The sequence below is a fragment of the Miniopterus natalensis genome, chromosome X, assembly GCF_054644295.1.
Source record: "Miniopterus natalensis isolate mMinNat1 chromosome X, mMinNat1.hap1, whole genome shotgun sequence".
NCBI classification, from domain to species: Eukaryota; Metazoa; Chordata; class Mammalia; order Chiroptera; family Miniopteridae; genus Miniopterus; species Miniopterus natalensis.
Window position 1 is genome coordinate 57,181,754 of NC_142103.1, and position 19,492 is coordinate 57,201,245.

A 19,492-nucleotide genomic window follows, 5' to 3' on the forward strand; every position below is an offset into this window, starting at 1 on the left:
CTAAAGACTGCCCAATTGCTCTCCAAAAAGGCTGGCCAGCTTATGTAAGCCATGTTCTTTAGAGCACCCCGACTATTTTTCACTCTCTCTCAGTCTTCCTATAATGGTATTGCATATAAACTGTTCCATGGAGGAGATTGTATTCTATGATTTTGGATAAAGAAAATTAAAAGCTTCATTTTAAGCATGTGATTTTCCATGTAACCACTTGGTTCCTGCTGCCTTCTCTCCAACTGTGTCCAAGCTCCTAGGCAAATTGAAAGTTGTGTTTCTTTCTTATTATCAGTCCCAGACCATAATCTAGGTATGCACAAAATATTGCCTCTTTATTGTTTTTCTAAATCAACTTAATTTCAATTCTGCACCCAGTCTTGGCAGAGTGTAGGGAAATTCTACCTGACCCATTCTTGTAGTTCTTACCTCCCTGAGATCAAGACTAGGTCTTGGAACCTTCAATAGTCTCAGGCACCTGATCATTGATTGTCTGGACTATGTAAGTTGCCATTCAGCCATTCATTGTCCCCTGTCCATTGCTGCTTTTGTGGGAAGCTGAGGAAATATGTCAGAGGCTGGAAGTCCTGGTGTTTCTGCATGAACAGGGATGGGGGCTCTACTTTGGGATATTACCAGCTCCTCAAAGCACTACTAGGAGGCAGGGTCAAGAAACCCATAGTCCTCTCTCTCTTCCCTTTACCAGGGTGATAGAGGGTGGAATTAGAACAGATGGCCCACCTCTGCCGTGGCCACATGAGCTCTTAGAAATCAATGTCCTTTCTTTGCCTTCCAATCCATCCGAAGGCCAACTCTTGGCTAGAGACAAGTGCTGACAGGTGCCAGACCTCCAAACAGGTCCTTCTTCCAGGCACATGGCAAGACTACACTTCCCGTCCCCAACGAAGTTAGGAGTGGCCGTGTGGCTTGCCTTGGCCAATGAAGCTTTAGGAGATAATGTGCAATTCATCTCGTTTTCATCCTACTGCTTCAGTGACCATGAGAGCATGAGCCAAGATAAGGCCACCAGCAGCCTGGGTCCTTGAGTGACTACTGTGAGCCAAGCTCTCGCTGACCATGTTGAACGGTCACTAATGTGAGTGGAAAATAAAGTTCTGTTTGGTTAACCCTCTGGAGCTGGGGGATTTTTTCATTATCACAGTATAGCCTTGTTTAGCCTACACTTACAAACTTGGGTCTTATCCGGAGCTCTCTCTCCTAATCAACCTCTTTATTCATGTGGCCACAAGCGGTGGAGCCTGAGCTTCCTCACTTCAGGCATGACCTTGCATAACTTGGACTCTGGCCCCAGCCTCATGCCCTTTGCCTCACTTGACTCCAACTGACCTCTGCTTTCCCATGGTCTACTCTGGGACACTGTATCAGTGAGGATGCTTTTGGCTGCTAGTAAAACAAGTAAGTGATAAGAATTTGTATTCTGTCACTTCATAAATCCAGAGTGGTCCCACAGCTTATTCAGGAGCACAAAGACTGCATCAAGGACCCCAGACTTTTTCTATCCTTCAAGTTTGCTAAGCATGTTCACATTTATTCTCAGGTTTGTCACATCATAGCTATAAGATGGCTGCTTCATACAACCGTGTTCAAAGACAAGAAGCTGAGGGGGTGGAGGGGACACTTCTCACCAAGTTCTCTTTTAAAGCAGGAAACCCTTTCCCTGAAGCCATCCAGCCAATTTCTGCTTATGCATCATGATCCAGAACTCAGCTATTGTACATGGCTACTCCTACCTGCAAAGGAAGCTGGAAAAGTGAGTACCTGATGTTTCCAAGCTCTGTTGTGGGAGAAAGGCTCTTCCAGTGGGAAAGAAGAGGGGGAGCATGGATGTTAGGCAGACAACCAACAGTCTTCCAGAACCACCATCTGGATATCCTGCTCCTTCCCACACCAAAAGTGATCCCTTGATTCACTCTGAGTTGTGGGTTTGCTTCTTCTGCTCCTTCCCACACTGCCAGTGAGATGACCACCTGGGGTATGGCACACTTGAAACACAAAATGGAGTGTGACTTGTAGCTTAAACACCAGTTGAAGGTTGAATGGAAGTCCTTAGAGAATTTTGATTCCTCTAACTTTTGTGATTGTTGGAGGGCCTGGCATTCCTTTGAGGCAGACAAGAAAGATAGGGTTACTTTTAGGAGGTTTCCCACACACTTAGATGCAAAAGAGTTTTCAAAAGTGTCATGCAAAGCTTTGGTGAAGTACTTGCTTCTTACATGCAGGGATGGAAGAAGTGAGGGTCATACCTCTTGTAAGAAACTTGCTTCTCAGACTTAGCTTGGACAGAAAATTCCAGGTAGGAACTTGCTTCCCTCTTTCTCCCTCCAGCTCCTCCTGAGGGCTGTAGTAGTAATGTTCAAGAATAAACATGTCCTATTGGAGACCAGGGTGTCAGGAAGCCTTAGGAGGCAGGATACAAGCGAGGAGAGGAGAGAGACCCCAATATCTTCCTTTTGGTCAGAAACAGGGATAAATGTCACCCAATCAGAGGAGCTCAGCCCTCTGGCTCCGGGGGCTTGTGCAAGATAAAGAGCAAGCTTTCTCCATGAGGGTCTTTGCTAGTGGGTCCAGTCCAAGCTCCCAAGGGCATGAATGGCCAGTTCGCAGGATAGCTAGGGCTATTGGAAGTGGAAGGGTGGAGAGCAGGGCAACTGTTTCTTTGGAGGCCACCTAGCCCAGCAAATGAGTAGGATTTGTGTCAAGCCAGCATTTGAATCCTGACCCTGCCACTGATTTGCTGTGTGATCCTTTCTGAACCTCATTTTCCTCTCCTGCAAAATAATAATCCCTGTTATAGCAGCATTATTAACAATAGCCAAAAGGTGGAAGCAACCCCCAATGTCCATTGAGGGATAAATAGATAAAGTGTAGTATAGGTATACAACGGAATATTATTCAGCCTTAAAAAGGAAGGAAATCCTATCACATGAAGAACTTTGAAGACATTATACTATTGAAGTAAACCAGTCACAAAAAGACAAATATTGTATGATTCCACTTATATGAGGTCCCTGAAGTAATAAAATGCATAGAAACAGAGAGTAGAATGGTGGTTTCCAAGGGTTGGGGGTGGGGTGGGAGTTAGTGTAGAATGGGTACAGAGGTTCAGTTGAGGAAGATGAACAAAGTTCTGGAGGTGGATGGTGGTGATGGTTGCACAAACTTGCGAATATACTTAATGCCACTGAACTGTACAGGTAAAAATGGTTAAGATGTGAAACTTTATGTGCATTTTGCCAGTTTTAAAAATTGTATGCCAGCTACCAGAGTAAAAGCACTTAGATTAAAATACTAAGTGTCTAAATTAAATAACTCAAAACAAAGGCTCTGACCCCGTGTTGACATACGGTTCTTACTCCACCTTATATTTGTGGGGGAGAAGGCTGAGAGTCAGACATAAAATGTAACAAACAGTGTTTCTTCCTGATATTTATAATTATTCTAAATAATCTAGCACTTTAAAGTTTACAAAAAGCAGCTTCAAAGACATATCCCATTTTATCTTTTCAGTATACAAAGAAAGTTGTTTCTTTCTGAAATTATTTGGGATTTTGAGGTTAATGTGATGTTCTATATGTGAAAACTACATTGCCTATCATAAACATGTACTTATGATTCCTTGTCCCAAAAAAATGGTTAAAATGGTAAGTTTATGTTAGGTATATTTGCCACAATTTTTAAAATGAAAAAACAAAACAAACAAACAAAACCCCAATAATGCCTGCCTGATTTATCTCCCCAGGGAGCTTGGGGGCTTCAGGAGACATGGGTAAGAAAGCCTTAGAAAAGACCCCATAGAGAAAGGAAGGAGGATTCCTTTTTGAAAGGTCCAACCTCAAAAAGGTTTAGTCCACCCTTTGTGAAGTCTCGAAAGAGTTAGCTTGAACCTCACATGTACATTTAATACTTTGGCACCAAAAGCATTGGCTCATCCTAAAGGCCAACTTCTCTGACTTCTCTGTCCATCAGAGAGTCAACAGGGCTGCCAAGACACCCCTCCCTCTGGCCACATTCTGGCCTTAGCAGTCATGGCAGGGTTGCTCCATCTTGCTGGGCCAGAAGAAAGTAGATGCCACTGACCAGTGGGTCAAGATCAAGGACTTTTCCCTTTTTTATTCAATAAACAACACCTTCTCCTTCTTCCTGACAACTCTTGGAAGCTCTCTGCTGGTTCCCTATGTTCCCCTAGCCCTGGCCCTATAGTCTTCGTCTGGGGCCTGAGGCTTTTGAACATCAGTGGCTCCAGAGATGCTTTCTGCTTTCTCTCTGCACCTCACACTTGCTGCATCCCCCCACCCCACCCCCGTAGGTAGCCAGAGTTGCTGACATTTCCACATTTGTTATTATCTCACTGAGATGGTCAAGAAGGTTAATTATTAATGTCAACATTACGAACTTTGTTACTACTCTGAAAGATAATGCTCATTAACAGCTGTATTTTGAAATTCTCACTGCTTCAACACTATTGTCTAGTGATTTTCCACTCTTGCTATGCATTACAATTACCTGGAGAGCTCTTGAAAACCATCCATATCCAGACACCCTCTGTGGCCTAATTAAATGAGAAGCATAGCACAGTCGTTACTCTCCATCAGACGTAATTACCTCTCCATGTCTTTGCACCAGTGGAGCCCAGTCCTTGACACACAAAAAGAATCAGCAGGAGAGTTTAGTCAATATTCATCCCGTCCTTCCCATCCTGAGGTGGGCTTGACAACTGTAGTACCTTTAAAATTTTCAAGAAGTTGTTTCTCCACCCTCATTCTTTCTAAAAGCTCATTTTTCTCAAATCATCATTTTTCAAAGTATGCCATGATAGTAGGGGTTGTATGGAAAATAAGGTAGTTAGTGACTGTGGTTGGCTGATAATGGCTCCCAGAGATCTATCCAGTCCTAAACCCTAGAGCCTGTAAATATTATCTTATTTGGAATATGGTCTTCACAAATATGATTAACTTAAAGATTTTGAGATGAGGAGACTATCCTGGATTATCTGGGGTGGGGGGGAGGGCTAAATGCCATCACAAGTGTCCTTATGAGAGAGAGGCGGAGGGAGAGTGGACACACAAAAGCAGGGCAGGGGGGTCATATGAAACTGGAGGCAGAAATTGGAGTGATATGGTCACAAGCAAGGCATGTCAGCCATCAATCACCAAAAGCTGGGAGAAGCAAAGAATGGATTCCCCTAAAGTTCTGGGGGGAGTGTGACCCAGCCAACACATTGATTTTGGACTTTGGGCCTTCAGAACTGTGAAAGAACAAATTTCTGTTGTTTAAACCACGCAGTATAGTAATTTGTTATGGCAGCCTTAGGAAGCTGACACAGTGACCAAATGAGTTTGGTAACTGTTATCTTTACAGCAGAACTTCCCAAAACCTTTTCTATGCTGACAGACATTGTTTCCCAAGCATAGGCCCTGGACAATTGCTCTCCAGACCCATCTGGTGCTAGGTCATATGCTAGTCAGAAGCTATGACCCAAATTCACAGCATTGAAAGTTGTATGCATACAAAACCTTTATGTATGAGAGTTACATATATATATGCCATGTATCTACTCCTTCAGAACCTACTACCAATTCCTTTATGAACTCATTCAGTAAATATTTATGAACACCTACTATGTATCAGAAATTATTCAAGGCATTGGGTATACAGTGATTTAAAAAACCAAAATCAGCCCAGCCAGGCATGGCTCAGGGGTTGAGCATCGACCTAGGATCCAGGCGATCGGGGTTTGATTCCTGGTCAGGGCACATGCCCGGGTTGTGGGCTGCAGCCGATCAATGACTCTCTCATCATTGATGTTTCTATCCCACTCTCTCCCCCGCCTTTCCTCTCTCTGAAGTCAATAAAGATATATTTTTTTAAAAAATAAAATAAAATAAAAAAATAAAAAACCAAAATCATATATCTTGTGAAAAGTATACTCTAACGGCGTATTCAATAAACAAATAAGCAAATAAAAAGCAGTTGATAAAGAATGCTCTGAAGAATATAAAACAAGCTGAAGGGATAGAAATGGATGGGCAGGGGTGGCTACGTTAAAGTGAGTGTCAGAGAAGGTCAAGCATTGCACCAGGTGATTTACCTAAATTAATCTCATGTAATCCTTCCAACAACAATTTCATTCTTATCATGAGGTAGGTATTACCTCCACTTGGCAGATGAGGAAACTGAGGCTCAGAGAATCAAAGTAATTTGCCCAAATTATACAGCTACTAAGTGGCTAACATAGGAATGAAACCCAGGCCTGTCAGTCACCAAACAAAGCCCATTTACTACAGCATGCTACACTGTTCCTGTACTCAGTTGGACTCCCATTGAGATCCTCCAGAGCCTGCCTTGGCCTTTCTATACTTGTTCAATGATTCCCAGTGGAATGAATGGTTCTGAGGGTAAGAAGGTTAGAGGCAGGAGATCATATGGCAAAAGATGCTTCTAGGCAGAAACTTGCCCTGCAGAATTACTTCAACCTATTTCTATGTTGGGAAGGTAGGCATAGGGTACTGAAACTTCCTGCTTCCTTCTCTGGGGCTTCTCACATCTCCTTTCTGTCCTGCCCCATCACCTGAGACCCTCAGAGCAGAGCCAGTCAGTGTTCAGCTAAAGGGACTTTTTTTTGTCTTCATAGCCCAGAGCTGCACCTCTGAATCCTGAAGGGTGTATAGGACTCAGAATAGCCAAGCAGTGGAAACTTGGGGTATGCTTGCAACAGCATGTGGCCCAATTTGGCTGGAATCAAAAATGTGCAAAACAGAGTGGAGAATCAGGCTAGGCAGGAAGCTGGGGCCAGACCTTGGAAGGTTTTGAAGGCAGGCCAGGAAAACAGCCTCCATCCTCTGGGCTGGTATTTGCCAAAATGTGTCCTGCAAACAACTCATATTTTGGAATAATAATAACAGTAACAGGAAGGCAGGTTGTGTGAAAAAGGCTCTTTGTCAATAAATTGGAGTTGAAAGAAGCTAAACAGATCCCTTTTATGCCAGACTTCCCAGACCTGACATGAGGGCAGAGGGAAACCCAAGAGGCCACAGTGGATGCCATCCTCAGATTGAAGATAGATGGAGACACACTAGAGGCAGAGTGGGCTGGGGGTAGCCCATCAGTGCTTTGAATTCCATCTCTAAATCACCTTCTCTCTCCCCTCCCTGCTATCCCAACCACCCCCATTTCAGCTAACCCTGCCCCTCCTTCTAACTTGTCTCCGTGCACCTACCTGGCCCCAAACTATCTGCCTTCTTCCAGCTCCTTCCTTCCATCCACCTCAACCATCCCATCCTGTGCCTCTCCATATACAAGCATTTCTCTAGATACACTACAAGTTGCATTAATTTATAAATACTTTGGATAGTTATATGAAAGATCACTATTCACTAGCAAATACACACACACACACACACACACACACACACACACACAAATTCATCCAAGTTTCACAGAGGGTTTGTCCTAAACCATCCTCCAAAAACTCTAGAATCTTTAAAAATATAATTTGGGTTTGTTGTTTTTTTAGGTACAGGCAGGCTCAGCTTTGAGCTTTACTACACTGTTGGTTTCCATGGTAACTATCCCTAGTTCCTGACTCCAGTCCTTCCCAACTGTGGAATGCCTAAAGAGCTCCCTTGTTGCAGGAAGGGGCCCTGCCCCTGCACTCGCTTTGTCCAGGCGTGGGGATTTGCATAATGAGCAGCACACCCAAGCGGGGGCAGCTTCAGGCTCCTTTGTGCCTCTTAAATTCACATGATGGCCTTTTCAAATCAAGACAGTAGAGCAGGGTGGTTAAGAGTGTGGACTTTAAACCAGACTGCTTGGTTTGAACCAGACTCTGTCACGTATTAACTGTTTAACTGTGGGCAAGTTACTTAACCTATTTGAGTCTGTCTCCTCATCTTTAAAGTAGGAATAAAAATAGAACCTATCTCAAAGACTTGTTAGGAGGATATGTATATGTAAAAGTGCTTCAAACAGCACCTGGCACATAGTGAGTGCTATGTAAACTTTACAGATTAAGATTATAATTGTTGTTGCCCATTCGTCAGATCATCAACAGACATTTTGGCTGAGTCAGCAATCAATGTGGTATTCTATGAATGAGAAACTTGTGGGTATCACAGGGGAAAGCATGTTTTTAGTTCAGAGTCTCCTCAAGCTCTTATTAAGTCCAGCTTCTAGACCCAGTCCCTTTTGCACCTGCATGCAGAGTGCATAGCCCACCCAGCTGAGCTTGGTCCCACCCCATTAGCCCTGATGACTTGTGCACAGGACTCAAACTGGCATTCAGGCCCCACAGCCAAAGGCGGCAGTGTTTTGACCAATTCTGCGACTCAGATAGGGCCCAGACTTAGGCTCTCCAGTTGAGGTGTGCTACCTCAGGGCAAGTGAAGCTGCCCCATGGGTGTGCCCAGTCTTGGGAGGGCCTCAGCAGCCACAGTGAGGAGGGTAGCTAACCATATAGAGCACTGACCACATGCCAGGCACTGTTCTAAGCGCCTTTACTTATACAGTGGATTGACTCTTTTCATCCCGAAAGAGAGAACAAAGCACAGAGTGATGACATCACCTGTGCACGATCACACAGCTAGTGACATTTCAGAGTCAGGAATGCTATCTGGACAGCCTGATACAGAGTCCACGTGCTTCTCTGCTCTGCCTCACTGCTTCTCATGCGTGGGCCAGCTCAGCTCTGGCCAGAGAAGCAACTGTGCCTGCACCTGTACAATTGACTTAATGCCTAGTTGGGGAAATGTGGATTCAACATGAACAGGAGGTAAGGCTTGGCCATCGCAGCCCAGCTCAGGACACATGGACAAAGCCCCCAAGGCCAACACCACATGATGGTAGGATTTTAGGAAATTCCTTTGGCTGGCTAAGAAATTTTCAAAGAGGCCAGAGAGTCCAGGAAGGTAGACTGGAGTCAGGCCCATCACCAAGGGGCCTCATGCAGAGTCCCAGGAAGGCAGCTTAAAGCACAACTGGGTACCTCCTAAGGTAAGGACCCATAGAGGGACACTTTGCAGCACATTTTTCTCAGTGGAATACCTTTGGGATGGGCACTGTGGTTTCCAGGGTATGCCTTTTCTTTTTCATGGGAACCCAGCAGCAGCCAAAGACCCCAGTGCAGATTGCCTGCCCCTCAGGGAGAGCGACCTCCTGGCAGGGGCCTCCCCTGCTCTGCAGGCCCACTTCTGCCTGGAAAAAAGAACTCCAGGAGCTTAGCTGGTGACACCCTCTGAAGGACACAAGCCCCAATCCCTTCTCTTAAGCCAGTCTAGGCCAAGGATGGGGTCTCCCTGAGAGACTTGGGCACAGCCTATATTATCTCAGAAGTCCTGGCAGCGCCTTTCTTCCAGGTTCAAAGTTTGCAGGGAGAGTCAGAAGGAATTCAAGGCTGAGAGGTTGGAGGTAGCTAGAGAGTGGGAAAAGGAAATCAGCCCAGGAGTCCAGAAGCAAAGTGAGTCCACTGGGAGGAGAGGTGGGGACTGAACTGTCCCCAGAGACCACAGACAGGGACCATTTATTCCCAGGCAGCCTTAACCCCAGCTTCTTCTCGCAAGGTCTCTGAGCTGGTCCTGGGAATAACATCTGACAACAAGCCTATTGTGCATGAGAGATATTCTTTCAGTAACTTTTATTTTGATATAATTTCAAATTTGCAGGAAAGTTGCAAAAATAGTACAAAGAACTCCATTATACCCTTCCCCATATCACAAACTATTAGCATGTTTCCCCATTTGCTTTATCCTTTCTACACTCTCTCACTGCAGGTTTTCCAAGTCACATGAAAGTAAGTTGTCAATGTGATAGCCCTTTACCCCTAAATACCTCAGTGTGTATTTCCTACTAAGAAACACATTACCTTACGTTGTCAAAATTAGCAAAGTAGCCTGGCCGGTGTTGCTTAGTGGTTGAGTGTCAACCCATGATCCAGGAGATCGAGGTTCAGTTTCTTGGGTCAGGGCACATGCCTGGGTTTCGGGCTCAATCCCCAGTAGGGGGCATGCAGGAGGCAGCCAATTGATGATTCTCTCTCATCATTGATGTTTCTCTCTCTCTCTCTCTCTCTCTCTCTCTCTCTCTCTCTCTCTCTTTCTCTCTTTCTGAAATCAATAAAAACATATTTTTTTTAAATTTTTTAATTAGTAAAGTAGCATAGATATAAGGTTTTTATCTAATCCTCAGGCTATATTCAAATTTAATCAATTGTCCCAGGTTTTTTTAAAAGATTTTTTATTGATTTTTAGAGCGGGGAAGAGAGAAGGAGAGAGAGAAACATTGACATGAGAACAAAACATCATTCAGCTGCCTCCTGCATGCCTCCCCCACCAGGGATCAACCCAGGCATGTGCCCTGACCAGGAATTGAACCAGTAACCGGTGCATGGGATGGACACACAACCAACTGAGCCACACAAGCCAGGGCTGTCCCAGTTTTTTAGCCTAATTTTAATTTCCTTTTTGATGGCTTTTTAATCACACAGCTAATACATAAATATAGTTTCCATGTAAAACATTACAGATAAGGGCAAAGTAGTCCTCTTTGAACACTATGCTCCATCCTGGTCCCTCTAACCTTAACAGGCATTACAGTGTACTGGGAAGAACATGAGATCTCTGCCACTTGCTGGCTGGGTGGCTTCTACCGAATTCCTTAAACCTTCTGTGTTTCTGTCATCTATAAAACAGGAATGAATGATAATAGTAACAAGTCATAGCCACTACATAGTTGTGGGTATTAAATGAATTCATCCCAGTAAAGCTCTTAGAATAGTGCCCAGCATGTAGTTATCAGTAAACGTCAGCTATTATCCTGTTTGGCTTCACTCTGTGGGGCAACCCAAGGGAATGCAAGAAGCAAACGTTGGGCCTGACAATGACTTCATTTTAGCTGAGCAGTACAGGGGGACAGCCTCCACCTGATCACTGTGGGAGCAACTGGAACTCAAGAATCCATCAAGGTCAGGCTTCCATAATCAGATTTTTGTGCACTGGCAATGTTGCCACCTGCAACTCTGGAGAGTCTGGACAAGCCTGAGCCAAGGTGGACTCTCAGGTACAGGATGGAATGGGAACAGATGTGTGCCCACCCCAGAGGTGGGGGAATTCCCCAGCCAGGCCTTCAGGAACCAGCGTGCAATGAGCTGGAGACTGCTGGGAGCATTACAGACTCTCCTGGGGGCATTGCAAAAGGGTTCTGGCGCTTGGCAGAATTTTGCTTGGTCCTCCAGGACCCTCGTTCTAGAGATTCTGACATTTTTTTCTCCCTGGTAAGCAGGGAAGAGCAGGGATAGAAGGAAGGGAATGCAGTGAGGTTTACCAAAGCTCTCCCTATGGCACAATGCTGGGTGAGCACCTGCCCTCACACAAGATGCCTAGTTGGGTCCTGTGGTGAGTCAGGCATGGCTCCTAAAAGAACCAGTCTTTGGGCCACAGTATTTTTGCAAGGAATGAGGCAGGTGTCTCCAACCCCAACAGTCAATATAGCACATTAGAAAGCAGCCTAGATAGGAATCTTCCCAGAAATCCTACTGGCTGACTAGCCTGGGAAAAGTCATTTCACCACTCTGAATCTCTATCTCCATTTTACAAAATGGATACAGTAACCTTTGCCTCCCCAGGTGGCTGGAGAGTTTAAAAGATACCATGTGTACGAAAGTTAAGGTTTGCTCAATGGAAGCTATTTTTTATTTAACAGTTTCCAGGCCCTTCTGAGGACAGAATGACAAGAAGGTCATAGTGCTTGGTGGCAGGGCTTGGGTCTTGAACTACTCTCCAATCCCCTCTACCCTCCTGCTCTCACATGTACCTTCTTTTCCAACAAGACTAGCTGCCCCTGCGATGACAAGCTGTTCCTTGCTTCCTTGCCTTGGCACCTGCTGGTCCCACAGCCTGAATTGCCTTGTCTCCCTTTGCCACCTAACAACATCTTCTTTCTCTGGTACCAAAAAGAATGAGTGCTTCATAGCTTGGGAACTCACCCTCATGGGCCTGGACTGGCTGGGCCCACCCCATGGCCCCAGCACTTAGAAAGGGCTTGTCTCCCAGTAGGGCTCAGAGCGGCAAGAAGAGGGGCAGAGGAGGGGGTGGTCCCCAGTCCCAGGGCCTTCCGTGACTTAAGCTCTCCTTCTCTTGGGAAATTCAGGGCAGGCAGAAGGAAGCTCAGAGTTCCATCACAGTCTGGGACAGACCCACCCTCCTTCTAGGGACTATGACTCTTGTTGATTTCATGAAAGAAAGGCTCTGCCTCAGCCTAGGCCACTGCCTGAGCCCCACGGAAGCTTAGGCCTCACTGAGCCTGCTTCTCTGACAGCCTGGAACTGATGGCTGAGTCCAAGTGTTTTTGGAGCAGGCTCCAAGAGGCATTCTGAGGTGCTACAAGAGAGGCTGTGAGGCAGCAGACACTGAGAGGGAGGAGGAGGAAATGGCCCCCTTCCCTGGCTGTTCTGGCAGACAGCTGTGGAGGCCCTCTTTCCTGTGAGGGACGGGGCCCAGGGCTCAGACCTCCTAGCCTCCCATCTCCCCAAACCACAGCCCAAAGGTGTGAACAAAAGAAAAAAAACAGGGGGAGGGGTTGCAGAGAAGAGACAGGTGCACATTTCACACCTTGACCACAGGTGGGGCCCGGAGCAGCTTCACTCTGACTAACTTCCTCCTCAAGCTTCCAGGCTGGCCGCTCCAGAGAAGAGAAGCAGGCAGCACCTCTACAGAACTCAGAGCGCAAGCCCCCAACTAGGGGTGTCTCCCCAAGGTCTGGGTCTGCCTTTGGCCTGGTCTGAGTGCTGCTTGGGACAGGAGAGGACCAAATTAGAGGGCCAGACAAGGGCTTGGCTCAGCACTGTGACACAGGCACCTTCCAAGGCACCTAGACTGTGAAAGACCACAGAAGCCCACCACACACCTGCCGTTTTGAGGCACGGGAGGGGAGGAAACTGCTGCTCACTGGGCACCTACCCTGTGCCAGACATGTTCCACCTGTATCACTTGCAGTCCACAGAGCAAGCCAATCACACACGTACTATCTCTTTCCCTTTTTTTTAGATGAGGAAACTGAGGCAAAGAGGTGAAATGATTTGCCTGAGATTACACAGCTGGGAAGCCAGAGCATTAGGCCAGGACTGGCCAAACACTCCCACCTAAGGGGCTGGGCAGCCTTTCTGGTGAAGTCACCCTCAGGTCAAACCCATGCCTGCCCGCCCCACAGAGTAGCACACTCCCTCCCAGGGATCCCCAACATGAAGGCTCCCAGTAACTCTAGGTCTATAGCCACTAGCCCTCCCACTCAGCATTCTCAACTGTGCACCTACGAAGTGCTGAGCCTTGTGCCAGGGGCCTTACTGCCTTGGTTATCTCAGTTTATCTTATAACAACCCTGCTGAGACCAGCTCAAAACAGTTATGTCATTTGTCCAAGGTCCCACAGCTCGAACAGGGTGGAGTCAGGGCTGGAGCCAGACAAGTTCAACCATCATGGCCACCCAAGGAACTGGGAGAGCAGCCCTCAGCACTCCCCAGGTTGGCCTATCAAGATGCGACATTGAAACTCAGAAAAGAAAGTTCTCTGCACCTTTGCAAAGTTCTTGCCTGATGTGCTCTGTTTCTCCTTCCCAGCAGTCTGGGAAGGTGGGGATCATTGTCCCCATGTGACAAATGTGGAGACTGGGGCACAGGAAGAAGACCAGTGGTCCCTAGACTGAAATTCCACATGGACCAGTAACATTCCAACATATATTTGGAGGACCCACAGTGGGTTGTCAACTTCTACCAACAGGAGATACTTCCAAAGCCATCAGTTATTTCCACCATAATCTCATAAAGAAAAAAATCATTTTAATACCAAAAAGGTGACGAAGGACAAACTTGAAGAATAGAAGACCTTCCATTAAGTTGAACAAATAGAGCATTTTGTTGGCCTCATTTCTCTCATGTGTAGAAGCCCAGTGAACGGAAACTTCCTGTACCAGCATCAGGAAACTATGATCCTAGCTCCCACCTCTCCTCCTCACCTTACAGGCAGTCATTTGCCAAGTCCATCCTAACTTCCGTGGCTTCTGGAATCCTCCCAATCCCCTCCACTTACATTGCTCCTGACCTCTTCCAGGCCCTCAGTTCCTTCTGGCCTGGATCCTGCAAGTGACAAGCTGCTTGGAGCAAGAATAGTCAAGTCTTCTGTCCACAGAAGGCAGGAAAAGGTCTTGGGGCTTCACAAGTGTGCATCTTGTCAATAACTGTGAACTGAATCCCAGGTCCTGGCTCTTGTGAAACGTTCTGCCTGAAAACTGGATCCTAAGACCATGGGCTAGCACTGACTCTGTCTCTCCTTTTCACCTGGGGGGAGAGAGAGAAAGAGGAAACTGCTTGGGAAAGGCAAGTTAAGGGCCACCTTTCCCCACTGTTCATGAGAACAGGGTGATAGGGAGGGGAGAGGAAGGCAGGGGAGAGCTGGGGGCAAAGTGGGGAGCAGAACCCCACACAGTGGGCAGCCAAAAAGGGACTGATTGATTCCACAAATGCTGTTTACAGCTTTTCCTTAAAATCGGGAGGTCCCCAGGCGCTCTTCCCCAACTCTATTTCCCTTCTTCTTGCCCCAGGAGCAACTGCTCTCATGAATTTGTGATATCTCCAGTCCCTCTTAAACTTTTAGAACAAATAGCTGTATCCAAAACAATACGGTATCTTTTTTTGTGTGTGGTTTTTAGAATTTACGTAAGTGATGGCAAACCATGCACACATTCTGTAACTTGCCTCTTCTACCACGTGGTCATTGGCTTTTCCAGATGCATCCATGTTAAAATATAGAGCTTTAGTTCACTTGCTTTTAACTGCATGAATACATCGTAGTTTCTCTATTTTTAAAAAAACAAAAAACTGAAGGCGGTGTGATTAGTGGTAAAAAGAAAGTCAGAGAGCCATAGGTCCAGTCTTAGCACCCACCCTTACTTGCTGTGTCTGCTGAAGACCTTTCTCCTTTCTGGATTAGTCATAAGGATAACCCCCACCTGAAGAGGGAGTTGTGTGGTTGGAATGAGGCAGTGACAGGGAAAGCACCTAAAGCAACATCTGGCACATAGCAAGTTCATACTAGTAATTCCCTTTCCTTGCCCCTGTTGATTAGCACGAACGTGCAATAGTAAAGGATTAGATTTAATGTAATGGATTTCTTTTAAGTATTTTGATTTTTTTAAAGAGGGTTAATCTTCTTTTATAGGCTCAAAACATTTAGCAATCCAGTCTACAATCAGGCAAAAATTGACTTCAACCCAGGCAAATGAGCACATGTTCTCATTTATTTGAACATTGACTACACCAGTGCAAGAGAAGCAGTTCTTTCCCTGGCAGCAGGCAGGGCTGTCCTGCACTTCCCACCTGCTCTGCTTCTCCTTTAGTCCTCTCCCCTCTGAGGACCTGCTTCTGCCCTTTCCTAGGACTCAGCCTTTCTGGCCCCAGGCTTGTGGTCAGCTCCTCCAGAGCAGCTTCCCTGGTCAGAAGAATGGTGTTGGGTCTAGGGAGTTCTGGTGTAGATAACCCCATGGAAGAGGAGGCGGTCGAGAACTGCATGAAACCCTCACTTCCTCTGTGTAGCACAGGCTTCCAACCACAAGCACCAAAGCAGAGGAGCAGGCAGCACGCGCCAAGCAGTCTGAGTACCAGCCAAGCCATGCTCCCTGAGGTAAGTGCTGCTGCCCAGCCAGGCCAGACTACTCTCAGTATGGAGAGCCCAGGACACTAGGGGACCAGCAGGGCTGGCCCATGAGCCAGTACCACCAGAGGGTTGGGTGAGTAGGTAGACAATGCAGGGGTTGTGTAGAAGGGGCACTGGATGGGGAATTCAGAACCCACCTTGGCCACTGACTTGTGAGAATGACCACTGGCGAGTCACGTTCTCTCTCTGGCTGATGCCTCATCTGTAAAATGCAGGAGGTAGAGGCTCGCTCCTGAGAGCCAGCGAGGCTCCCTTCAGCTCTGACTTGGAACTTTGACTCTTCTGTCTTGGACTGAATTGGCACTGGGGAGGCCTGCAACTCTGGGGTGGTTTGTAGGACAAGGGGGGAATGACTATGTCTGCTAAAGCTCGGTAGAGGAGCCCCTAGTGGGTGGCAGTCCTTGGTGTAAGGGCAGAAAAGAATGGCAAAAAGCATGCATATGGGGGCACAGTGATTTGTAGAGGGGCCCCATGGGAAGCAGGAAGTTGGGATCCCCAGACAAGGCTGAGGAGTGAAGAGGAGGGCCAGTGACTGGGAGAGGGTAGGGTGGGGTGGTGCCTGGGGAGGAAGGTGGTAGAATTAGGCGTGGCCGGGATACTGAGAACAGCAAGCCTTAAAGGAAGAGAAAGGAGAGAGAGGAGAGGCGCAAGGAGGGTTCTTGCCCTGGAGGAAAGCTTTCCGCCAGCCCACAACCCCTGGGCTAAAGGAATGGCCCCAAAAGGTGAGTGAGAATCAGCCTTTCAAAAGGAAAGTTACATTCCAGCGCCAAGGCTGGGCAGATGCAGTTCAGGAGGTGTGGCCTTGGAAGAAAGGTGGGGACAATTACAGGGTGTGGTCCAGGCCTCAAGGCCTGCCTTACAGTGGGGCTGCTCTGAGAGAGGCTCCTCAGACCAAATCTCGGAAGGAGTCTGTTTACAGGGTCTGTTCCTTCCTCCCCTCCCTCCCTCCACAGATCAGTGACTACCTAGAGCTCCTAGGCTCTGATTCTGCCTATCTCCTGGAAAACTATAACTCTTCCTTTGACTATGGAGGAGAAAATGAGAGCGACTTCTGCTATGACTCCCCACCCTGCCCACAAGACGTCAGCCTGAACTTTGACCGGGCCTTCATGCCAGCCCTCTATGGCCTCCTCTTTGTGCTGGGACTACTGGGCAATGGTGCTGTGGCAGCTGTGCTGCTCAGCCAGCGGGCAGCCCTGAATAGCACCGACACCTTCCTGCTCCACCTGGCCATAGCTGATGCCCTGCTGGTGCTAACCCTCCCCCTCTGGGCAGTAGACGCTGCAGTCCAGTGGGTTTTTGGCTCTGGTCTCTGCAAAGTGGCAGGTGCCCTCTTCAACATCAACTTTTATGCAGGGGCCCTCCTGCTGGCCTGCATCAGCTTTGATCGATACCTGAGCATAGTGCATGCCACCCAGCTCTACCGCCGGGGGCCCCCAGCCCGTGTGACCCTCACTTGCGTAGTTGTCTGGGGGCTCTGTCTACTCTTTGCCCTCCCTGACTTCATTTTCCTGTCAGCCCACCAAGATGCACGCCTCAATGCCACCCACTGCCAGTACAAGTTCCCACAGTTGGGCCGCACAGCTCTGCGCCTACTGCAGCTGGTGGCTGGTTTCCTGCTGCCCCTGATGGTCATGGCCTACTGCTATGCTCGCATCCTAGCTGTGCTGCTGGTCTCCAGGGGCCAGCGGCGGCTGCGAGCCATGCGACTGGTGGTGGTGGTAGTGGTGGCCTTTGCCCTCTGCTGGACCCCCTACCACCTGGTGGTGATGGTGGACACCCTCATGGACATGGGGGCTTTGGCCCGCAACTGTAGCCGAGAAAGCCATGTGGACGTGGCCAAGTCCGTCACCTCAGGCTTGGGCTATATGCACTGCTGCCTCAACCCGCTGCTCTATGCCTTCGTAGGGGTCAAGTTCCGAGAGCGGATGTGGACGCTACTTCTGCGACTGGGCTGCCCCGGCCAAAGTGGGCACCAGCTGCAGCTTCTGTCTTCCCGCAGGGATTCGTCCTGGTCTGAGACGACAGAGGCCTCCTACTCAGGCTTGTGAGGCTGGGCTGAGGACAGCCCTTTTGCCATGCAGCCTGACTCCCCCCACATTCCAGGCTCCTCCCTCCCTCTCTCCTGGGATGGCTCCCCAGATGTACACTCCTGGGATTTCCTGGCAGCCCCAGCACCACCATGTCTCCCACGGAACCACCCTCCTGGCTCTGGGGACTTTGCCATTGCTGCACCTTAGTTGCCAAACCCCATTCTGCCGATTCAGAGTTGGCTGCCTTCAGGCCCTTCTTCCCTTGGCTGTCCGGAGCCCCACTACACTCTTAATTCAGTAACTAGACCTTGGCCTTCCCCATCTACGAAGAGCATGAGGCAAACAGCATGGTGGAAGATGTCCCCCTGGGGCTTTAGCCCAGGCCTCCAGCCCAGCAGTGATTAGTTATGGTCCCCAACACCTCTGTATTTGCTCACTTTTATGTCTAAAATTCTGCTTAAAACCTTTCAATAAACAAGATAATGAGGACCAAGGTGTGGCAGTGGTGCATCATTCCAGCCAGCCCCACCCAGGCTCCAGGATGCACTTCCTGCTTCTCCTCGCCTGTCCGTGGGACTGAGCTAACTAATGCTGCCTGTTCATGTTTATGTCTGGCCTCCTCTCTGCCCTCCTGGGCACTCATGTCACTTGCAGGGAAGCACCTAGGTACATGGGTGCAGGATAACCAGTCAACTGGCTGGTTGGACATTGTATAGGTATACTTTGGAGAAGGGGCCGTCAGACATAAATAAGATGTAGTCTCTGTACTCCAGAAGCTTAGGCCAGCAGGGAAGATGTGGTGAGAGGTAACAATACCAAGCAGTCTAGGCCACGAGGCAAACGTGGCACACACAGTGAACCTGGGGCTCAGAGCACTATGGCTAGAGCCATTTGGGACGGCTTCCTGAAGACAGAAATGAGCAGACCCTAAAAGGCAAGTAGTATTTCCCAGGGCAAAGAGAAAGACAGTCTTTCCAGAAAGGGAGGGTAGAAGCAAAGATGAGAAGGCTGAAAATGGCAATGCTTAGTGGAGGAATTCTAACCGGTCCCAACTGGCTAGAGTTAAGGATTCAGGTAGGAGACAGGTTGAAAATAAGACTGAAAGTTAGTTTGGGGTCAGGTGATGGTATTCTAGAGACCAGTGAGAAGGCTGTCATGGTTAGTCAGGTGATACAGGCTTTTCATAATGAAATGGCAGTGGGATGGAAAACAAGGAACGAGATCAGATGATTAGCCAAGTCATTAGCACAAAGATCATCTAGAGGCAATGGGTGGGCTCTGAGGAGCTTTGTCCCATGGACATTGCTAGGGTGGAAGTGAGTGGAAGAAATGACCAGGGCTCCCCCAAAAGACAGGTGACAGGGTTACTGAGTTAAGGGAGAGGCCCGGACCCTCCCTTTGTAGGGGCAGAATCACTGCATTGTCAGCTCCCCCTAAGTCACCAGTGTGTCACGATCCAGTTTTATAGGCCAGCAGTGCCTTTAATGAGACCACAGATACAGCTGGAGGTGCAACTGGAGAGGAGGGATCCAAGGATACAGCTGGGGAAGCTCATGCCATGCTGTGTACACACCCAATCACATCTAAACTGGTGGCTAGGCTTCCATTTGTGGCCACTGAAAAAACACTAAGCACCTGCCAAATGAAGGAAGGATGGAAGGAGGGAAGATGACAGAACACATGCAGCTTCTAAACAACAGTAAGGCCAGACTAGTAAAGACGTGTGTGGCAGGCTGAATAATGAGTTCCCAG

At 47.9% G+C, this 19,492-nt stretch overlaps 1 protein-coding gene across 2 annotated transcripts; it reads left to right on the forward strand.

Annotated features, from left to right (window-relative positions):
- The first annotated feature begins 7,642 nt into the window (after nucleotides 1–7,642).
- On the forward strand, nucleotides 7,643–17,758 carry CXCR3 (C-X-C motif chemokine receptor 3). Of its 2 annotated transcripts, XM_087829460.1 has the most exons (3): nucleotides 7,643–7,677; nucleotides 15,515–15,674; nucleotides 16,661–17,758. In XM_087829460.1, the coding sequence occupies exons 2-3, from the start codon at nucleotides 15,534–15,536 to the stop codon at nucleotides 17,756–17,758; spliced, it is 1,239 nt and encodes a 412-aa protein (XP_087685586.1). In that variant the 5' UTR covers nucleotides 7,643–7,677; nucleotides 15,515–15,533. The 2 variants fall into 2 exon arrangements, with proteins under 2 accessions (XP_087685586.1, XP_016062868.2); XM_016207382.2 differs by lacking the exon at nucleotides 7,643–7,677 and having other exon boundaries at nucleotides 15,495–15,674.
- The last annotated feature ends 1,734 nt before the right edge of the window (nucleotides 17,759–19,492 follow it).

Coding starts and splice junctions, on each gene's coding strand:
- CXCR3 (XM_016207382.2), top strand. CDS start 15,495: ATGGTGTTGGGTCTAGGGAGTTCTGGTGTAGATAACCCCATGGAAGAG. Junction 15,675..16,660: donor GCCAAGCCATGCTCCCTGAG/GTAAGTGCTGCT, acceptor CTCCCTCCACAG/ATCAGTGACTACCTAGAGCT.